Source organism: Taudactylus pleione, unplaced genomic scaffold, assembly GCF_031769625.1.
Source record: "Taudactylus pleione unplaced genomic scaffold, aTauple2 ptg000086l, whole genome shotgun sequence".
Taxonomy (NCBI): domain Eukaryota; kingdom Metazoa; phylum Chordata; class Amphibia; order Anura; family Myobatrachidae; genus Taudactylus; species Taudactylus pleione.
This window is the reverse complement of record NW_028284488.1, coordinates 32202064-32221652: the sequence shown is the minus strand read 5'-3', so window position 1 is coordinate 32221652 and position 19589 is coordinate 32202064. Positions and strand designations below refer to the sequence as shown.

The 19589-nt window shown below is 40.7% G+C and overlaps 1 protein-coding gene across 4 annotated transcripts in view; it reads left to right on the top strand.

Annotated features, from left to right (window-relative positions):
- Window positions 1-19589, top strand: part of PHTF2 (putative homeodomain transcription factor 2) — a 173303-nt gene that overhangs the window by 84222 nt on the left and 69492 nt on the right. For 3 of the 4 annotated variants that reach the window (XM_088468818.1, XM_088468816.1, XM_088468819.1), the window contains exons 3-6: window positions 5876-5932; window positions 7020-7031; window positions 12040-12109; window positions 17655-17813. In XM_088468818.1, the coding sequence (XP_088324944.1) occupies window positions 5876-5932; window positions 7020-7031; window positions 12040-12109; window positions 17655-17813 (298 nt within the window). The remainder of the gene's footprint in view (window positions 1-5875; window positions 5933-7019; window positions 7032-12039; window positions 12110-17654; window positions 17814-19589) is intronic. The other variant, XM_088468817.1, reaches the window with a different exon arrangement.

Sequence of the window (19589 nt, the reverse complement as noted above, 5' to 3'; positions counted from 1 at the left end):
ATATACACCACTCTTTTCTGTGGTTCTGCATACACATACATGCCTGTCTCAGAGTTTTTCTGTATACCAAACGTAAGCCGGTTATGAGTAATCTAGACAGATGGGTTGTTTATCAGGGAAGTAATTGCTCACATGTAATCTGTTGTAACTTAATGTGACTGATGTACAAACATAATGTGCATTTGTTATAGACTCACATGTCCAGTCCTAAAATTGTTGTACAGCTAGTAATAGTACTATTATAACAGTCCTATGTTCATTTATTTAATTTTGCTGCATGTGCACTTACTATTTTATAGAACAGCGTAACAGCACAGCCAGCCATTTAAATGGATGGTGGTGAGATATGACCATAAATTTAAGCTCACAATCCAATGATCATTATACACTTTTAAAAAAGGGAAATTAATTTATTAAATTTTGTGTTCAATCAGGAAAATGTGTTAAATGTGAATCTGTCAAACCTGAAATGACCAGTAAAGAATAATTATAGACCGATGTTAAGTTATGGTTTAACTGTCACACCATTACGCTTTTCATTTGCTTTTCATCCACTTTTAAAGAAAAATTTATAAATTCCTTTGAGGTCCACTTATCTATATTATCTCCTACAGTGTGGTCAATCCAATTAGGTGTGAGTTTACAAAAGCGTGTTTGTTACTTATAACTCTCATATATTGCAGAAATGCGTGCACCTGAAGGCCCCCATACATCAGCAATTGATTGCAGCAATTGTGCAATTTGCAATCGATTGAAAAAGGGAAAGATTTTATACACAATCGATTGCAAATTGCTGCAATCAATTGCTGATGTATGAGGGGCCTTGAGATATGTGAGATCCATTTAGAAATGGCAATTCGTGGTAGTCACACTGAGGATGTGTGACTTTTCTACAAAATGTGACCTGCTGGAAGTGCATGAAAAAGTGAGTAAAACACCCTGCACTCCCAAAAAGTGACAGCTGAGATAGCAGGATAATATAGAAGGCTGTTGGCGGCCATAAGGTAACTACTGGAGATTTTTGAAAGGTGTCAAATGCATAATTTTTGCACTATTTATTATAATTGGAAAACTGATAGTAAGTGGTTGTTTGTTTGTTTTTTGTTTTTTTTTTAGCAAATTAAAGTCTTTTCCAACATTTGGGGTAGAGAAAATGTCTGTATATTAGTTTCCAGTGTTTTTATACAAGACTGTAAAAAGTTTAAATAAACATTTTACCTCTTATCTGAAAGTTGTAAAACACTTCCACATACCTACTTCACATAATTTAACCCATTATTGAGGTTTTTTTTATAGACATTCAACTGAAAACGGACATGACTTTATTGGCCATATAGTGCTATTTAAACCACTCGAAGTGTGTGATCATTCATTGGGAGGGTGTACCAAAGGTTCTGCACTGCTCTGGAGGGTACACACAAAAAAAACATTTTTCCTCTGAAAAATTAAAGTGAGATTGGAATTGGATTGCAAATGAAATTTGCCATGCAAATTTGCTGTGAGAACGATTTGCAGGATCCAAACTCGCACCTAATTGGATTAACCCTAGTGTGTCTAGCTCAGAGGTTCCCAAACGTGGTCCTCAGGCACCCCAACAGCTCAGGTTTTAGAGATATCCATGGCTGAGCTCAGGTGGTTAAGTCAAATTGACTGAGGTACTAATTAAGTCACCCATGGATATCCTTAAAACCTGGACTGTTGGGGTGCCTTGATGACCGCGTTTGGGAACCTCTGGTCTAGCTGCATAGTGGCCATGCCCCCTAACAGCTCTCACTGGCTGGTAGACTTGGAGACACAGCATCACTTCTGTCATCTCCCTGGAGCGTTGGTAAGACAGGACACTTCCCTCCTGTCAGCATCTGCAGCCAGCAACCCCCACCCCTATGATTGAAGGGAAGATGGGCACTGCAGCTGCTGGGTGGGGGACTGGGAGCAGATATGAGGTGGACTTGCAGGTCTTAAGAGGGTGGGGACGGATGCGAGGTCTAAAATGGGGCAAAGATTAGACAGACTGACGAGGAAGATGGGTGTTGGAGCAGAGGGAGACAGGGATGAGGTGAAATAATATACAGGGAGGTGGGGGGGTACAGAGATGAGAGATAAGGGGGCAGATGATGGTGACATAGATGAGAGAGAGAAGAGGAGCTGAGTGAGGCAGAGATTGGATACAGGGAGTGGGGGTGACATAAATGGAAGTCTAAGTGGGATGTCATGCTCCGAACCCTAAAAACCACCTTCTTACCTCTCCGGTGTCAGTCCAGGCTAGCGCTGTGCATCACTTACGGATAGCACAGAGGTCTGCACATTGGTACTTGCTGGTATTGAAGTATGTCTGTGCTGCTCCTGCCCAGTCCGCTCAGTGTCCTGTCACTGAGCATGGAGATGGCTCTCCGCAGCCACTTGCTCACAGCGTGTCTCCCCAGCATTAATGTACACAAGCTGCATGCCATAGTTCCCTCCTAAACCACAGTATGGGTGCAGCCATGTTGGACTCTGTCACCTGACGCTCTTCGTCCACTCAGACCAGCTGATTGCAGCATCCAATCCCTAGGGATCCATCCCCTAAAATTCCAATTCTTGTAAAGTTAAGTGCTGCTTGGCAGCCTTAATCCAGCTGCGTTCACCTATGTGAGATATATACATATGTGTTGAAATTACTTTAAACTGCAACATTAATAAGAATGCACTGTAAATGGCTGAATTGAGGTTGACAAATTTATTATGAAGAAACGTCTGTGTATACTATCACGACAATAGGATGTGTCAGTGTGATGAGGTGCACACTGTAAAAGAAAACATCACATGAGTAAAGGTGGTGTGAAATTGAGGGTAATGGAGGAATAAAAACACTGGGAAAAAATCCAGAGAATGAGGAAGAAAAAAAACAATAATAGTAAATATAAAAATTTCAAAACTTAATATGGGAATAAAAAAATTCAAGAGTTCAACTTAAAACATGGACCCAGGGTGTATTCTTACTCTTATCTTTATTGGTTAATCAAATACATTCTGGGTCCATGTTTTTAACTCTTGACTTATTTTTACTATTTTAGGATTTTGGGGCACAGAAATGAGATCTAGGAAGACATGGGGGATGAGGGAAACAGAGGTAAGAGAGGGCAAAAAAAAGAACCCAAGAACGGCCGTGCACGATGCCTAAAGGCCCCTATACATCAGCAATCTTAAAACCACGAACAATTTTGTAGATTTATTTCCCGATGTTAGGATTTCCCAATCTAGCAATCTGCGCCCATACATTACAGATCTTTTTCAGTGATTTGCAGATCGATTGCAGCGAACACAGATCTGACAATCTTGAAAGGCCCATCATTTTACTGTTAACGATCTGCAAATCTGCCGATCATGTCCATACACTAGCAATTTACAGCCCCAATCCATCTGTGAAATCCAACATGTTGGACAATCTGATTTACCAATTCCAATCACTTTTTGGTTGCAATCTGCGATCTGTGAAGCCCATACACTGCAGTTTTTATACACAATCGATAGCAAATTGCAGAATTGACACAATCGATTGCTAATGTATGGGGGCCTTAACTGAATTTCCCTTTTTAAGAGGTGTGGGAAGCACAAGGTATATAAATAAAGTTGTGTTTAAAAAAAGTAAATAAATGTTAGTGGCCTTGCATTGTAAAACTACCAACCAAGCAGCTCCCCAGCAGGGGAAGGAGGTAACATTACATGACATTAATGACTTTGTATTGCAAAACTAACCAGGATGTGAAACAAATGCCTCATGAAATATTGATCGTTTCCACTGGTGTTGCCAAGATTTGGGGCTTTCTAACTTCATTGATATGTGTACTTTGTTAACGAAACCTACATATTTTCTTTCTTTATAGATGTATTCGATTACTCTACTCTATTAAAGTCTAATAAATTAAAAGCAATTATGGGATGACAATGTCTCCTCTATTGTATAGTATACTTACTAGAATTTGACAATTGTAATCATTGTGTCAAATCAAATGCGTGTTTTTTTTGTTAATGCTACCTTTTTTCAATTTCAAAATGTACCAAAATAAATGTGTATATCAGACCCTCCAACATGACCCCTTCCATCAGGTACAAAATTTTCTGCTCCTGGACTTCCCTCTTAATTTATTACAGCTACCTGTGTGACTACAATCATAAATTAGGTTGGAAGTCCAGATGCAGAGCATTTTACACCTAATAGGAAGGGGTCATGTTGGAGGGTCTGGTATATTAGCACACAAACAAGATGAATACACATTGCGATGCACTCGCCCCTTAGACTGATGCTTGGTTTGCTAATACTCATCTTCACCAGGACATGCATGCACCAGTCTATTCTTATACCACTTTCAGACAGAAAAAAGTAAAAATCCTGGCTTATACCCGGCATTTGTGTGCCGGGTCGTTTTGCCAGTTCCAGCATGAACCCACCTTCAGACAAAAGAGCAAATAATTTTTTCCCCTATCTTCACAGCAGTTTGTCAGGGTATCATGAAAGAAAAGGATCCGGATTACTCCGTGTCACTAACTTCAGGATTGCCCAGTGGGGAGGGCACCTCAGAATCGGCACTCTACTATTCCAATAGTAGATCCTGTGTTTATGGGCGCACATTGTCTAACACTGGACGTTGGCAACTGATGTAATAAAGGAGTCATCTTGCTGGAATTTTTTAAACCACTGTGAATCAATGCATTGCGGTTCTTCAGAGAATGCCTGCAAGATGAAAACAGAACCTGCCCTCAAGAAGTCCAAGGACTCCCGGTCAAAGTGTTAGGAGCCGCCGCAGTGGCGTACAGGTCTGGGGGGGTCCCAAATGTTGCGGAATGACGGGGACACCGTGTCACGCCAGCCACAATGGCTAGGTCCTGGCTAGGCAACGGGACTCTGCAGCCAAACTGCCTGTAGGTCCTGGCTGTCAGTAATAGCCTGGTAATGACTCCTCCCACTGCACAGTGGGCGGGTAACTCGCTGCCACCAACAGGCTCCTACTCCTGCACCTGGAACCACTTGTTCCACACAGACTCTGATCACCGGAACTTGGAACCACCTAGTTCTGGGTATGTGTAAACACGCTGCTGCAACACTACTAATTCCCACTGATCCCTCGTGGCCCAGTCTGCACGAAATAGCTGGCAAAGGGTTTAGCTAGGAGACACTGGCTCAATTCAGTCTGAAGAATGGAGTAGCGTCTGACAGGTCTTTATTGGACAAATTATGCTATTTAAAACCCTCAAATAGCATGATTATTCATTGGTAAGAGTGTACCAGAGGTTCTGCACTGTGATTTGACATTTTTACCTTAAACTAAAGATTTTTCCTACGTTTTCACCTGCTCAGGGGGTGCACGTAAAAACAAAAAACCCAAATGTACTCTGAAAAATGAATAAGAGTTTGGAATTGGATTGCGAATGTAATTTGCAATGTGAGTTCACTGGGAGAACGGCTTGCAGGACCCAACTCGTACCTAATAGGGTGGAGCCCTAAGTGCTCGGTGTGCCTCCTGCTACAGCACCTGTTTGGACACTAAACTACTTCCTAGCAACCATTTATTTTTGGTCAGTGCTGAAGGGTTATCGCATAATTGGTGAAAAGTCATAATGCAGCTTAAACATTTAATTTTGTGTTACTTACTGTTTATTTTGTGATTTTTAGAATTAGCATGTAGTTTTCTCTTTAAAATAGACACCTAAATGTTGCCCAAACTTGTGATACACTCGCAATATATAAATCTAAATGTGTAATATATTATAGAATCTTATTTTACAAATGTTGTTTTTATTGCTCCAGTGCACCGTTAAAAGATATATTTATTTGACATGGTCCTCCAAAGGTTTATTCAAACGTATCTTTTAATTTTTTTATATGATTTACTTGCAGATTGGAGCATATGACCAGCAAATATGGGAGAAATCTGTGGAACAAAGGGAAATAAAGGTAAAGTTCCTTCTTTCTTTCACTTGTACACTAACTGCTATAATTTTACTCAAAAACAGTTTTACTGTAACATTACAATTTTTCCTTAGTGGAAAATCATATTTTAAAGGACTGCTGCACTATTAAACTATATTGCCTCCACACAGGTATATCTAAAACATTTGTAACCCTCTTCATAACAGGATAAGTTATTTTACACTGGGGGTCACCCTGTGTTTGGTGCAAGTGTTGGCGCTCTATTAATGTTACTGCTTATGTAGCTTCAGCTGGATGTGCTTGTTGGCCCAAAATTTATACCACTTTGGAGTTGGCACAATATACCAATTATTAAAAAAAATACACACGCATTATCTATCCCCACACACACTTTTAATTCATTTAAAAGAATGAAATTCCTTATGTTCCCTTACTTGCAATTGTTGCATGAGACCTAGATGTATATTGTCAGAAACAATTAAAAAATGAATGAGGAGTCGGGTGAAATTTGATAGTATGCCATGCTTCATGGTGTCTTTTTATTTACAAGACATTCTTTTTAATCCCATTTTTATATCTGCAATGGTCAGGTGCCTGCAATAACCCACGTTTTAGCTCTGGTGTAAAAGGGGCATAAGTATTGAAACAAGCTGTACTGTTATGTAATGATGCAATTAATTAGGAAAAATGGATTAAATGTATTTGAAGATTGTTGACATGTAGCCCTTTTACAAACAGGATTAAGTCTGCAATGTGCTGCTGCTTGTAGGGCACCAATAGTTGAGTTTCTCCATTTCCTGCCCAATAGTTATATTCTTGTGGTGTTTTAGAGGGTTTTTTGGGGTGGGGGTTTAGGTATGCATAAAGTCCATTAGAGTGTAACCGTACTTACAGTTCCATTGCTCTTCAACAGTATTTACTGGAGGATGTAGTTAAATAAGAATATTTATAATACAAGTAGCTGTAAAATTCAGTACTTCACCATTCACTGTATAGGAGTTGTATTTTCACCAGGTTGACTATGACAACAATATTTAACTTTGTACAGGGAATTATACTGTTAATCCCCCATAATTATTTTTTTATGGTGTTCTTTTATGGTTGTGTGCAGTTCATTAGATTGGTAAGTAGAACAGATCTGCATAGTGTGCGATTTGCGGTGTCTAACTGGGAATGATTTGATATTTCATGTTTATTTTTAAGTACTTGTTCGATACATTGATAACGGCAATACTGATTAGCTTTTGCACTTGTGTATTTCTAATGCTGTGACTTCTCTGCAGGTTGCATTCAATTAAATTGTGTTGATTTCTTTGTGAAACGTGAAATTCTCATTGCAGTTTAATTGCATGGTGACCAAAAGCAATATTTCTGTTAATTAGCCTAATCCATCACTGTATTAAAACAAAAATAATTGAATGTCTAGATGGCCTAATGTAGGTTGCATTCCTTATTGACTGATGCACTGCTGCTGTTTACTTGTTAACTGTTAGCTGAACCTTAAATACCCAGTTTGTGACCCCATAGTAATATATATGTTATATGTAGCATGTAATTTTCTGCTCCACACTGCATGAATTGGTAATAAAAAAAAAAAAAACCTTGTCGGGTCAGGGTCTGCATTGTATGTGAATATTGTATTATCTACAGCCATGGCCAAATGTTTTGAGAATGACCCTAGTATTGGTTTGCACAAAGTTTGCTGCTTCACTGTTTTTAGACCTTTTTTGTCAGATGTTACTATGCTATACTGAAGTAAAATTACAAGGATTTCATAAGTGTCAAAGTCTTTTATTAACAATTACATTAAGTTTAGGCAGAGAGTCAATATTTGCAGTGTTGACCCTTCTTTTTCAAGACCTCTGCAATTCGCCCTGGCATTCTGTCACTCAACTTCTGGGCCACATAATGACTGATGGCCGTTCATTCTTGCCTAATCAATGCTTGGAGTTTGTCAGAATTTGTGGGTTTTTATTTGTCCACCTGCCTCTTGAGGATTGTCCACAAGTTCTCAATGGGATTAGGGCCTGGGGAGTCTCCTGGCTATGGACCCAAAATGTTTGTTTTGTTCCCCAAGCCACTTAGTTATCACTTTTTCCTTATGGCAAGGTGCTCCATCATGCTGGAAAAGGCATTGTTCGTCACCAAACTGTTCTTGGATGGTTGGGAGAAGTTACTTTTGGTTGATGATTTGGTACCATTCTTTATTCATGGCTGTCTTCTTAGGCAAAACTGTGAGTGATCCCACCCCCTTGGCTGAGAAGCAACCCCACACATGAGTGGTCTCAGGATGAATTACTGTTGGCATGACACAGGACTTGATGGTAGCACTCATGTTTCCTTCTCCGGACAACGTTTTTCCAGATGCCCCCAAACAATCTGAAAGGGGATTCATCAGAGAAAATAAGTTTACCCCAGTCCTCAGCCGTCCAATCCCTGTACCTTTTGCAGAATATCAGTCTGTCCCTAATGTTTTTCCTGGAGAGAGGTGGCATCTTTGCTACCCTTCTTGAAACCAGGCCATCGTCCAAAAGTTTTCGTCCTGTGCCATGCCAACAGTAAAGAATCCTGAGACCATTCATGTGTGGGGTTGCTTCTCAGCCAAGGGAGTGGGTTCGCTCTCAATTTTGCTTAAGAGCACAGCCATGAATAAAGAATGGTACGAGCAGATCCCCAATAAGCTGGAATCTGCTGAATCAGGCCCTTAATTCCAGAGTTTGGCCCCAGTAGCTATTGTAGCCTATGGGTTACTTCTCACACATTTACTTTGAGAGGGTTCCATAGAATCACTACCTGGCACTGACTGTTTGCACATGCATGCGCAGTAGTATGGCCGGGTCCTGAAGCAATCACTTAAGTTTTACACATCACAGAGCCCCTATCCTGGATGTGAATAATTATACATTCCCGCAATACTTAATATTTTATTGTCTCAATAAGCGGTGCTAAGAAGTTAAAATTATCAGGGCCTAGTCGCTGTAATTGATATCCACAAAAGCCAGTGTAGAATGTGGTCACAGGATCACATTAACTATATAATAAGTAGGGGTGAGCGGATTCGGTTCTACTCGGTTCCGTTCGGATTTAAAAACCGAATCTTATTGGGTATCAGCTGTCACGAGTTTTGGATAGCCAATAAGATTCGTTTTTTAAATCCGAACGGAACCGAGTAGAACCGAATACGCTCACCCCTAATAATAAGTATTCTGTTTTGATGTAAAATGTGTTATTATATTGTGGCATAACTGGGACCATGTGTTAATGCAACAATAACATAGTACTCACAGACTGGGAGAGGCAGGCTCCCTCTCACTTTTTCTATTTTGCATCAAGGCCTAGGTTGCACCTCCCTTCGTGGGGCTTCTGTCCTGAGTGGCTGATCTGAGAAGGGTCCCAGCAGTTTCATGGGCCCGGTCGTGGCAGGGGTGTAGCTGGAGCAGGGTCTGAGGATAACCACAGAAGAGAAGGAAAATGAAATGTCCTGGGATGGTGCACTAAACTGATATTATCCAATAAAAGTTATAATTTAACATAATACAATTCAAATATTCTTAGATCATAACACAAAAAAATTTTTTTTTTATTATTATCCAATAAAAGTTATATTTTAATATCAGTTTAGTGCACCATCCCAGGACATTTAATTTTCCTTCTCTTCTGTTATTGTTGCAACTTTAATAATATGTCCATGGTAGCACCCCCTTAACTACACTATTACTTAAAGGGGTCATTTATTGTCCCCATAATTTGGGAGACATATATATCCTGTGCAACTAGAAAATCATTATGCAGGGTATGAGGATGCCTGGTGCTTTTATGTTAGGGTTTCCACTCTCTGTGGATGGGATCAGATTCCCTGCTACTCCCAGCTTGTTGTGGTCAGGGAAGGTGGTTTCCCCTCCTTCACCGGTCAGGACGGTCTAAAGGATGGCGTCTTGTCTGGGTTCTTGACGAACAAATTCGGCCTCAGGTGCTATTTATGAAGGCAACGGCCGACGTGGTCATGAGTAAAGCCTATCACTGCGAGCATAAGGCGCGCAGGGAGGGGAAATGCTACAGAATCACTATAAGCTGCAGCGCGCACGGCCAGATCCCATTGGCTGCAGAGCGCACGGCCAGATCCCATTGGCTGCAGAGCGCACGGCCAGATCCCATTGGCTGCAGAGCGCACGGCCAGATCCCATTGGCTGCAGAGCGCACGGCCAGATCCCATTGGCTGCAGAGCGCACGGCCAGATCCCATTGGCTGCAGAGCGCACGGCCAGATCCCATTGGCTGCAGAGCGCACGGCCAGATCCCATTGGCTGCAGAGCGCACGGCCAGATCCCATTGGCTGCAGAGCGCACGGCCAGATCCCATTGGCTGCAGAGCGCACGGCCAGATCCCATTGGCTGCAGAGCGCACGGCCAGATCCCATTGGCTGCAGAGCGCACGGCCAGATCCCATTGGCTGCAGCGCGCACGGCCTATTCATTTTTGGTGATTAGCTCGGCAAGATATTTATTGCCTTTGGGTGCTCTGAAAAAATGCTAAAAACTCTAGTGCGCTATGATTCAAGAAAGCTTTAGAACCACTGCCTTACCCAATAGTGGGTTTGCTTATTGTTTATCAGAGGAAACAATGTGTTCAATTCTAATGATAGGCATCCCATTGCCCCTATAATGAGTTCACAGCTCAACCGCCTGTCCATGATGGGAGCCGAACCAAGAAGAGAAGTCGTGAGACACTTGCAGCAGCCTGTGCACACTGTGGTATTAGTATAATATGACCACACCTAACTTATTTCAGCACACCCCCATCATGTAACTTTGTCAGAGGCCATGCCTTTCTGGACACACTGCACTCCAGTTACCACACGCACCATGGACCTGCTTTGCATGTTACAGATCTGCTGCACCTTTTATGTCCGTCTCCAATCAGTCTTAGCGGTCAAGCAATTAACTTTAAAGGCACATTGTGTAAAGGCTATTACATTGTTATGGAATTGTTACATCTTTAATCTGGGTCTGGCTCCCTTCAAGCCCACGACGAATGATTATACATCCATTAGGACCTGCTAAAGCTATACTGTGCAGTGACTCCCAGTGTACGTTCTAGTCTCCAGCCATATTATCTGGGTGAACCAACCACCAGGATTTTAAAATCAACACACACTGGGGACGACTTCTTATTACGGCTATGACATCTGGTTCAGCATTCCTATACCTGGAGTTTATCCCTTGCTGGTAAATTTTGTTTTTACCATGTGAAACCTCTAAGAGTACTTTTCACATTTAATTCCGCCGCCTTTCATTTTTTTGCCGGGGTTACTTTCTTTATTGCTATGTCCGCGGTTATGTATTTTTTTATTTTTGTAGCACAACTTATTTTTTTATCAATAATTGTAATCATTTTATTTTTGATGTGACCAGAAGATCAGCTGCGCTGCCTGTTTCTTCCCTTTATGTTAGTTACCGTTTGTAAATTAGCCCAGGTTTTACTATTGTTGGCAGCAGCTTTTCTTTCACATATGACATTAAAATATTATGTTTAATATCTGGATAGAATTTTTGTTGCCGAGAATTTTTCTTTGCTGTAAAGTGTTTCCCTACTACCAGACCAGTACCATTTCCCAAGCAATGATGTGGTTCACTTATTTATGTTGGCAATTCCCTTTGACCCAAGCTGAGCAGTTTCCGTATCATGTATGGTGATACAGCAATTGACAGTGAACACACGTCTGCTTTTTGTCCTTACTGTCTAGCCCTTCCTGTACTTTAATAATGTATACGTTCCTCATCAAGTATACAAGCTGTTTGGTTTCCACCCACTTTCCCGGGGAAGTAGTAGCAGTTCTGAGGCTTGGTGATGTGTTTTTTGCAGTGATTCACTCCATCATGGCCCTGGCTGATGCTGCACACAGGGCTTGAATAAGGGAAAGAATTAATAAACTACACCAACATTTTGGTGTGGCAAAAAAGGTGGGCTGCTAATTAAAATATTTGCTCCACTGATTTAAGTCCTATCTCTTAATCTGTTTAATGTGTCTCATGGATTATATATATTTGTTTAGTTTTTTTGTCCTTGTGGGGGTGGCATTGTTTTCCTCTACAGTTTGATACCCTTCTAAATAATTTTTCCTACTTCTGCACAGGGTTTAAGAAACAAACCAAAGAAAACTGGACATGTAAAGCCAGACCTAATTGATGTGGATCTTGTCCGAGGTATAGTATGAAATTCTATATTCCCTCTAGAATGTATTTTCGGTTATAAATCATATAAATGGTTAGTTTACACACTTCAATGGGAAGAAAAAAAGTAAACAAGTTAAATCTAATGATTTTCACAAACTGTATTACAAAATTAACAGGTGACTTGAAGCACGGCCTTTAGATTGATTTTGCTTCCCGACCAGGGCACTGCATGTATGGAATTTGTGTGTTTTCACTGTGTTTGGCTTTTTTTCTCCAGTTGCTCCAGTTTTGTACAAAACTTTTATATATACATACATGGGCAAATTCAGTGTGGGTTTTCAGTTGTATGGAACCCCTCCCAGCCAGTGGCTGAAATTATGACCACAATAGCATATAATACGGTGTTACTAGAGCTACGGCCACAGCATGCAGTATAAGGGATCGAAAGGGGCTGTTGCACATGCCCAGTGGTAACCGCTCTTCCTACCAAGGCTGCTGTGTGTGTGTATCTGAGCACTAAATGATCTCACAGCACCAGAGAGCAGAAGAGACCGACATCTTAACAGGAGGTGAAGAGAATGTGTGAGCTTCGAAAGCTGCGTTCTGTCTCCTGCTAGTTATATTATGTATGCTGTCCTTTACGGAGGGAGATGGTATCCATACCAGCTTCAGAAGTTGTTCTTATCTCGAGTAAAGAGTGCTTTTACGAAACTTCAAGAAAAGTTTTACAACCTTGGCAATAAGTCAGGTTCCAGGCCTGCGTGCACCAATCTAGGAACAAAACTAGGTTTCTTATAGCTCCACATAGTAAACGGTTGCTGAGCTCTTTTGCTAGCTATTATGACAAACTGTATAATTTGCACCTTGATAGCTCTACGCTCTAGATGTCTCTGGGAGGCAATCTTTTTGCGTGATTTTAAACTACCGAAGTTGGGGTTAGAATCTTTAACTATTAATGCCCCATGGACAGAGCAAACAGTTCTCACTGTTATAAAGGCACTCCCCACGGGGAAGTCGCCCGGTCCGGATGGTATCTCCAACTCCTTTTATAAACATTATGCTGACCCAGTGGTCCCCTTCCTTTTTAACTTTTCCTCCCAACAAGTATGTTCCATGCTGAAATGCTAGAGGCCCAAATGGTCACTCTGCCTAAACCAGGGAAACATCCCACCACATGTCTGACAGTAGGACCTGTAGCCCTTTTCAACTCCAACATCAAAATTTGTGCCAAAATGTTTGCTAATCACCTGTCTCCCCTGCTCCCAGAGTTGGTCCATCCGGACCAGGTGGGCTTTGTCCGTGGTACACAAGCATCTTATAACACCTGCAAGGTCTTTCACTGAGCAGAACTTATGCTGAAACATCACCAGGAGTTTGTTCTCCTTTCCGTAGATGCAGAAAAGGCATGCAGTCACTTTCATTGGAGATTACTTAGAGATTTGTTTCAGGGTGTAATATTGCAGTCGTTTGCAGCACTGTATAGTGGCCCTACTGCTAGAGTTTCCAACAACGGCTTTTTGTCATCTCCCTTTCCCTTACAAATGGCACGAGGCAGGGGTGCCCCCTTTTCCCCTTAACCGCTTGCATTCGCAATCAGAGACCAAGCCTCTTTTCCTGGTGGTGTTTTGGTTGCACCCTCTCATGAATTGTCTTTTTGTAGATGACACTTGAGTATCTAAGTATATAGATATACAAATGCTTAATCAAAATAACTGGCTCGCAATACCATAGTAACCACATTTATGATAGCAATGGACTAAAGATCCCAGCGTATTATAAGCATGTGGCATGTGTATAACAAAGTTCTGATTGATTTGTCAAAATTTTTTATTGGAGATGAAGCAGTGTGAATGGGAGAAAATATCCTCTGTGTAGTTTGTATATAACTATATTGGTATACATGTGTCACAAATTGGATAGTACAGACATACAAGTTTTCCAAAAAATATTCCTTCATGGGTGCTAGGTTACTCAAGGTCATATAGAGGTGTGTCCACAATTGTCAGTTTTTAAATGTCACACCCATAATTACTAGTGGGGCATTAACAGACTAAAACCAGATTGAATTATATGTTAATATAAAATAAATTGGATAGACTATATAAATACATAAGTCTTATAAAACCTACATATATAAACGTCTTGAATGAGTATTTCACTTTGCAACCGAAATATGTTTACCTTTGTATTTCAATTCAAAACCTTCAGTCCTATTGAGATGAGTGCTAGAAAGAAAGACTTAGGGCTGTATTCAATTAGAGGCGAAATAGTCAGTTTTCACCGTCATTTGCCAATCGGCTATCCGATCGGCCGATATATTGGCCGCGATCAGGCGATTTGCGGACTATTTCACCAACGATGGGAAAACGTCAGTTTTTCGCCTAAAAACTGAAGAAAACTTTTCTCCAGTGTAGGGCAGGTGAAAAAATTAGCAAAATCCCTATATTTGGGTAAAAATGTGGGGATTTCTTATAGAACCCTTTGGACAGCCCCCTTAATGATACTTTAGCGGAAATAAAAATCGTAAGTTGCGTACTTTTGGTCGATAAAAATGTCAGCTGAAATTTCAGGGGTTTTTTTCCTGTGAAAAATGCGTTTAACGTATTGGGTCTGATGTTTCGGAGGTCCATAAGGATGCTGCAAGTATTTTAAACATCGCATGTGGCTGGCGCAGGTGGTCTTTTAAAACCGCTAAACAAACGCCTGCACCAGGCACTTGCGATGTTTAAAACACTTGGTGTATCATGACCCCCAAAATACCAGCTCCAATACATTAATTGCATTTTTCACGAAAAAAAAAAAAAAAAGAAATTTGGACCGAAATTTCAGCTGTCGTTTTTCGCCAAAGTACGACATTTTTCGAAAATTTTTTGCTAAAAGTATCAAGAGGAGCTGGCCAAAGGGTTCTGTAAGAAATCCCTACATTTTTACACAAAATTTACATTTTCAGTTCTAATGCTTAACTCCTTCTTTTTTTTTTTTTTTTTGTGTTTAGTCTAAAATTGTTTTTTATTAAAAAGATGTCAAATAAATCATATCAAACCCTAATAACTTTGGTTTGTTAATGTTAGAAACCTTGATCAATCACGTTTTAATGCTTTCTAATACATAGCAAGTTTTTTGTTTTTTTTTCATTTGAACATTAATGCAAAAAATCACTGAAACAAAAAAACAGGGTTTTTTGGTGTTTTTTTTGGGGGGATGGGTAAAAACCTGTTATATAGCATGCTATATACACTACTTTTTCATATTCAATGATGATATAATATTATCTCATTATTTTTTTAGAGTTCATATCAATAAAAATACAATTTTATTTTATGCACCACATTAGGACAACAGCTTTTCTTTTATTGTTTTGTGGTAGTATCGTCTGACACTCCAACAGACTCCTGGAGGTATTACTAAAAGTTTTTAACACATTTACTAACAGGTGATTTTTTAAAATCTGTTTAAAAAAAAATAATAATAATGTCAAAAAATCATCTGTAAGTAAATGAGTGATTTAGACCAAAAATCGACTTTCAGTAATATATCCCTAATTTACACATTTACTAACAGATGATTTTTGACATTGTTTAATAATTTGTCAAAAATCATCTGTTAGTAAATGCATGATTTAGGCCCTGAAATACAAAACTGACTAAAAATCAACCAAACATTGAGCAAATCAACCTTAGTAAATATACCCCTTGCTTGTCTACTCTGCAGAGCATGGCACTTTGATTGTGGAGTGGTGCCCACATCCAGGAAAGAAGCAATCAGCTCAGATGGGTTGGCCCTACTACCGCTTTTAACGGCTTACTGTGTTCGCTGGCTCTGTATATGTCTAATGTATTACATATGCTGCACTTTGTGTAAGGCACACTATAGCTAATTATGCCCTCTTCATGGGTACTCTCACTCTAATATCAATCATTTGGAAACCCCCCTTTAGAAATGCTGTCTTAGCACCTGACCTATTTGTTAATGGGCTTCTGAAAAAAGTAACTCTAGAGCTGAATGATCAAATACTGTATGTGTCCTTATGATTTTACCACAAAGCAATTAACCCAAAACTACAGCCTGGCACACTGTTATCCAGCAGTTAAAGAATTAATGTAGCCAAATGCCAGTCATTCTCTAATCAGGCTTGAAAGTTTGTGTCTATATTACTAGTCTGGAATAGCCACAGGCCTACATAGCCATAGTAAGTACATTTTGGCCCAATCTTCAATTATCGCTTTTCCATAGAGATACGAGAACAAGTTTCTTATGTCTGGATTCTAATTACAGAGCCTTAAAGACATTGAACACTTGCCGTTAGTCTATCGCTTTCCTATCAGGTCGAGCTTTGACTCCTCCTTCCCCGTTATATGCCTTCCCCTCCCTTTCTTTTACTAAAGCTCCTTTACTGTATCAGCACTGTTCTGTCCTGTCTTATGTTTATTTTCTTTAATGAAAACAGGTTAATTAAAAAATTATTAGATGACACTTGCCGCATCCTCTTGAAACTTTTCCACCACAGGATTTTCCGTAAGATTTCTGTGTCACTGTTGTCTAATTATGATTGCCTTTGACAAGGCGCGCAGGGTTAGGTTTAGGGCTCCCGGGGGGGGGGGGGGATTAGGGTTAGGCACCCCCGCCAGGTTGTTAGGGTCAGGCCAGGGGAAGGGGGGGGTTAGGGTTAGGCACCCCCGGGGGGAGGTTGGGGTTAGTCACCCCCCCCAGGGGGACTTAGGTTTAGGGAAGGGGGGGTTAGGTTTAGGTACTTGGGGGGAGGTTAGGCACCCCTAAGGGAGGCTTAGGGGGTAGAATAGGTTAGTTTATACTTTCCTTTCGACGTATGTGATTTCCACCTGTGTCGGGCTGCCGCTCCCGGAATTTGAACCGCCGACGGTAAATCATACTGTTTCCGGTCAATGTCACTTGAATCAGATTTTTATCAATTCTGGTTTGGTCTGAATAACTGATCCTCTTGATTATGTCTGCATGTTTTGGTTTTTTTTCCTTTAAGTTTTTTTTTTTTTTTTTTTTTTAAAGCAAAAACACCATACCATACAGTTTAGCAAGACAAGTGCAAAAAATCCAGTACACAAAGGGAAATCAGTACATACATTGTTAAACAGCATACAATAAACCTATTCCAGTGCATGTTCATAGGCCTTCACATTATATGAGCATGTCTGCGTGTTTATATGCATTAATATGCTGCCACGTTATTGACTGATTTAGATATTTGCAATAATGAGCAGGTGGCTACTGAGTGCATGTGTGTTTTCCTACCCCCTTAAGCCCTTGGACATCTCCATTTCAGGTTTTCTTTGTTTTTTTTCTTTATAGTTGTAGTCTGACTTCAGTTTTAATAAAACTATTAATGCTATTAAGCAAAATGTTATAATGATGGAATGTAGTTTTTCTGTATTTTTTTTTGTGGGGGGGGGGGGTTGGATTATTTTGCATAATTTGTACTTTCACCTGCTAGATTTCAGCGTTTCATGGATAGTGATTCAGAGAATGAACAGGTCTCTCATCTCCTCACTTGCCTGGCCGAAGGTGTGTTTCTCTTACTAATACACTCTCTTTTTGATTAAAGGATCAGCATTTGCAAAAGCGAAACCAGAAAGCCCGTGGACATCACTAACAAGAAAAGGAATAGTTCGAGTTGTATTTTTTCCCTTTTTCTATAGATGGTGGCTTCAGGTTACTTCAAAGGTCATTTTCTCTTGGTTGCTGCTTCTATATCTTCTACAAGGTAGGTTGAACACAAGTTGATCATTGGTGTGCTCCAGTTTTGAAGATTTTATTTTGAATCTATCTTTTTATAGACCACCCACTTTGCAGTATCTTGGGTTTACTTTTTCCTTCAAACAAATTGTTCTAATTGTATACATAATTTTGTAAATCTGTACTGCTCTTCTTGTATTCGGAAGGACTTTGAGTAAGAGTAAAGCTGGGTACACACTTGTTGATGTATTGTTTGATCGACAAACCATATATCGCGAATTTCATAACCAACTTGTCGAGGTATACGGTGATCACGTCATGTCATGGAAACAGGTTTGGGTTTGGTGCACTAATATATAAGTAGTCTTACCTCTTGCTGTAGGTGTTCTTTTATATTTTTGTACCTGTTTATTGTCTTGAAAAAGGTGCAACGTGATATGTAATGTGTAATTGCTGAAAATATGACTATATAGCTATTACTTTTGCAAGAGCCAGAGTGCCGTCTTCTCTTTGATATACATTTGGAGAAAGTGATTTACTTCTAGGACAACTGGCAGAGTTGATCAGTTGATGGTGGATACTCCATGTGCCGGACACCAATCAGCCATAACATTAATACCACCTACCTAATATTGTGTAGGTCTCCCTCGTGTCGCCAAAGCAGCTCTGACCCGTCGAGGCATGTACTCCACAAAACCTCTGAAAGTGTCATGTGGTATTTGGCACCAAGACGTTAGCAGCAGATTCTTTAAGTCCTGTATGTTTCGAGGTGGGGCCTCCACGGCTCAGACTTGTTTTTCCAGCACATCCCACAGATGCTCGATCGGATTAAGATCTGGGGAATTTGGAGGCCGAATCAACATCTTGAACTTTGTTATATTCATCAAAACCATTCCTCAACAGTCTTAGCAGTGGCCTCTTTCAGCAGGATAATGCTTCTTGGGACACTGCAATCAGGGAATACTGTTGCCATGAAGGTGTGTACTTGGTCTGCAACATTGAATAGTGTCAAAGTAACATCCACATGAATGTCAGGACCCAAGGTTTCCCAGCAGAACATTGCACAGAGCATCACACTTCTTCCACTGGCATGCCGCCTTCCCATAATGCTTCCTGGTGCTATCTTTTCCCCAGGTAAATGACACTCATGCACCCGGCCATCCACTTGACATAAAAAAACATGATTCATCAGATCAGGCTACAATCTTCCATCGTCCACATCTTACACTCAAGTGCCAATTGTAGGTGGTTTTGGTGGTGGACTAGGATCATCATGGACAATCTGATTAATCCGCGGCTACGCAGCCCCGTATACATACTTACTACCTACTACACTCGGGTGGAAGTCCATGATCTCTCTCTCCCTAATAAGCCGGCTCCCTTCCTCAGTGGGCTTCACTCTGGTGGTCTCTGCCACGTAGACACCTGCTTCATTGTCATGCCTCCTGCACAGGAACCACCTCTAGGGATTTGTACTATTCCAGCCCCTCTGTTCTCTTCATTGACTGCTCTCTGGTAGTCTCGTCACTGAGAACAGTGTTGCAGCCTTCTCAGATGAGGGAGCTCCACCGATCACTGCACATAACAGGTCCCTGAACAGCAGGTACACCAGGGCTTTTTTATCGAGTCTCCTCAGGTGGCAGCTGCCCTCTTTACTACAGGCTCTGGACTCTCACTGCTCACAGCTAAAGCTCCTCTCTGGATCATAGAGTTGAAAATAATTTGGACTTGATGAGAGGGGGACCCTTCCACGCGGATCCCCGCCCTCAGCCCCCTTATGACCGATCGCAGAACGTCTTTTCAT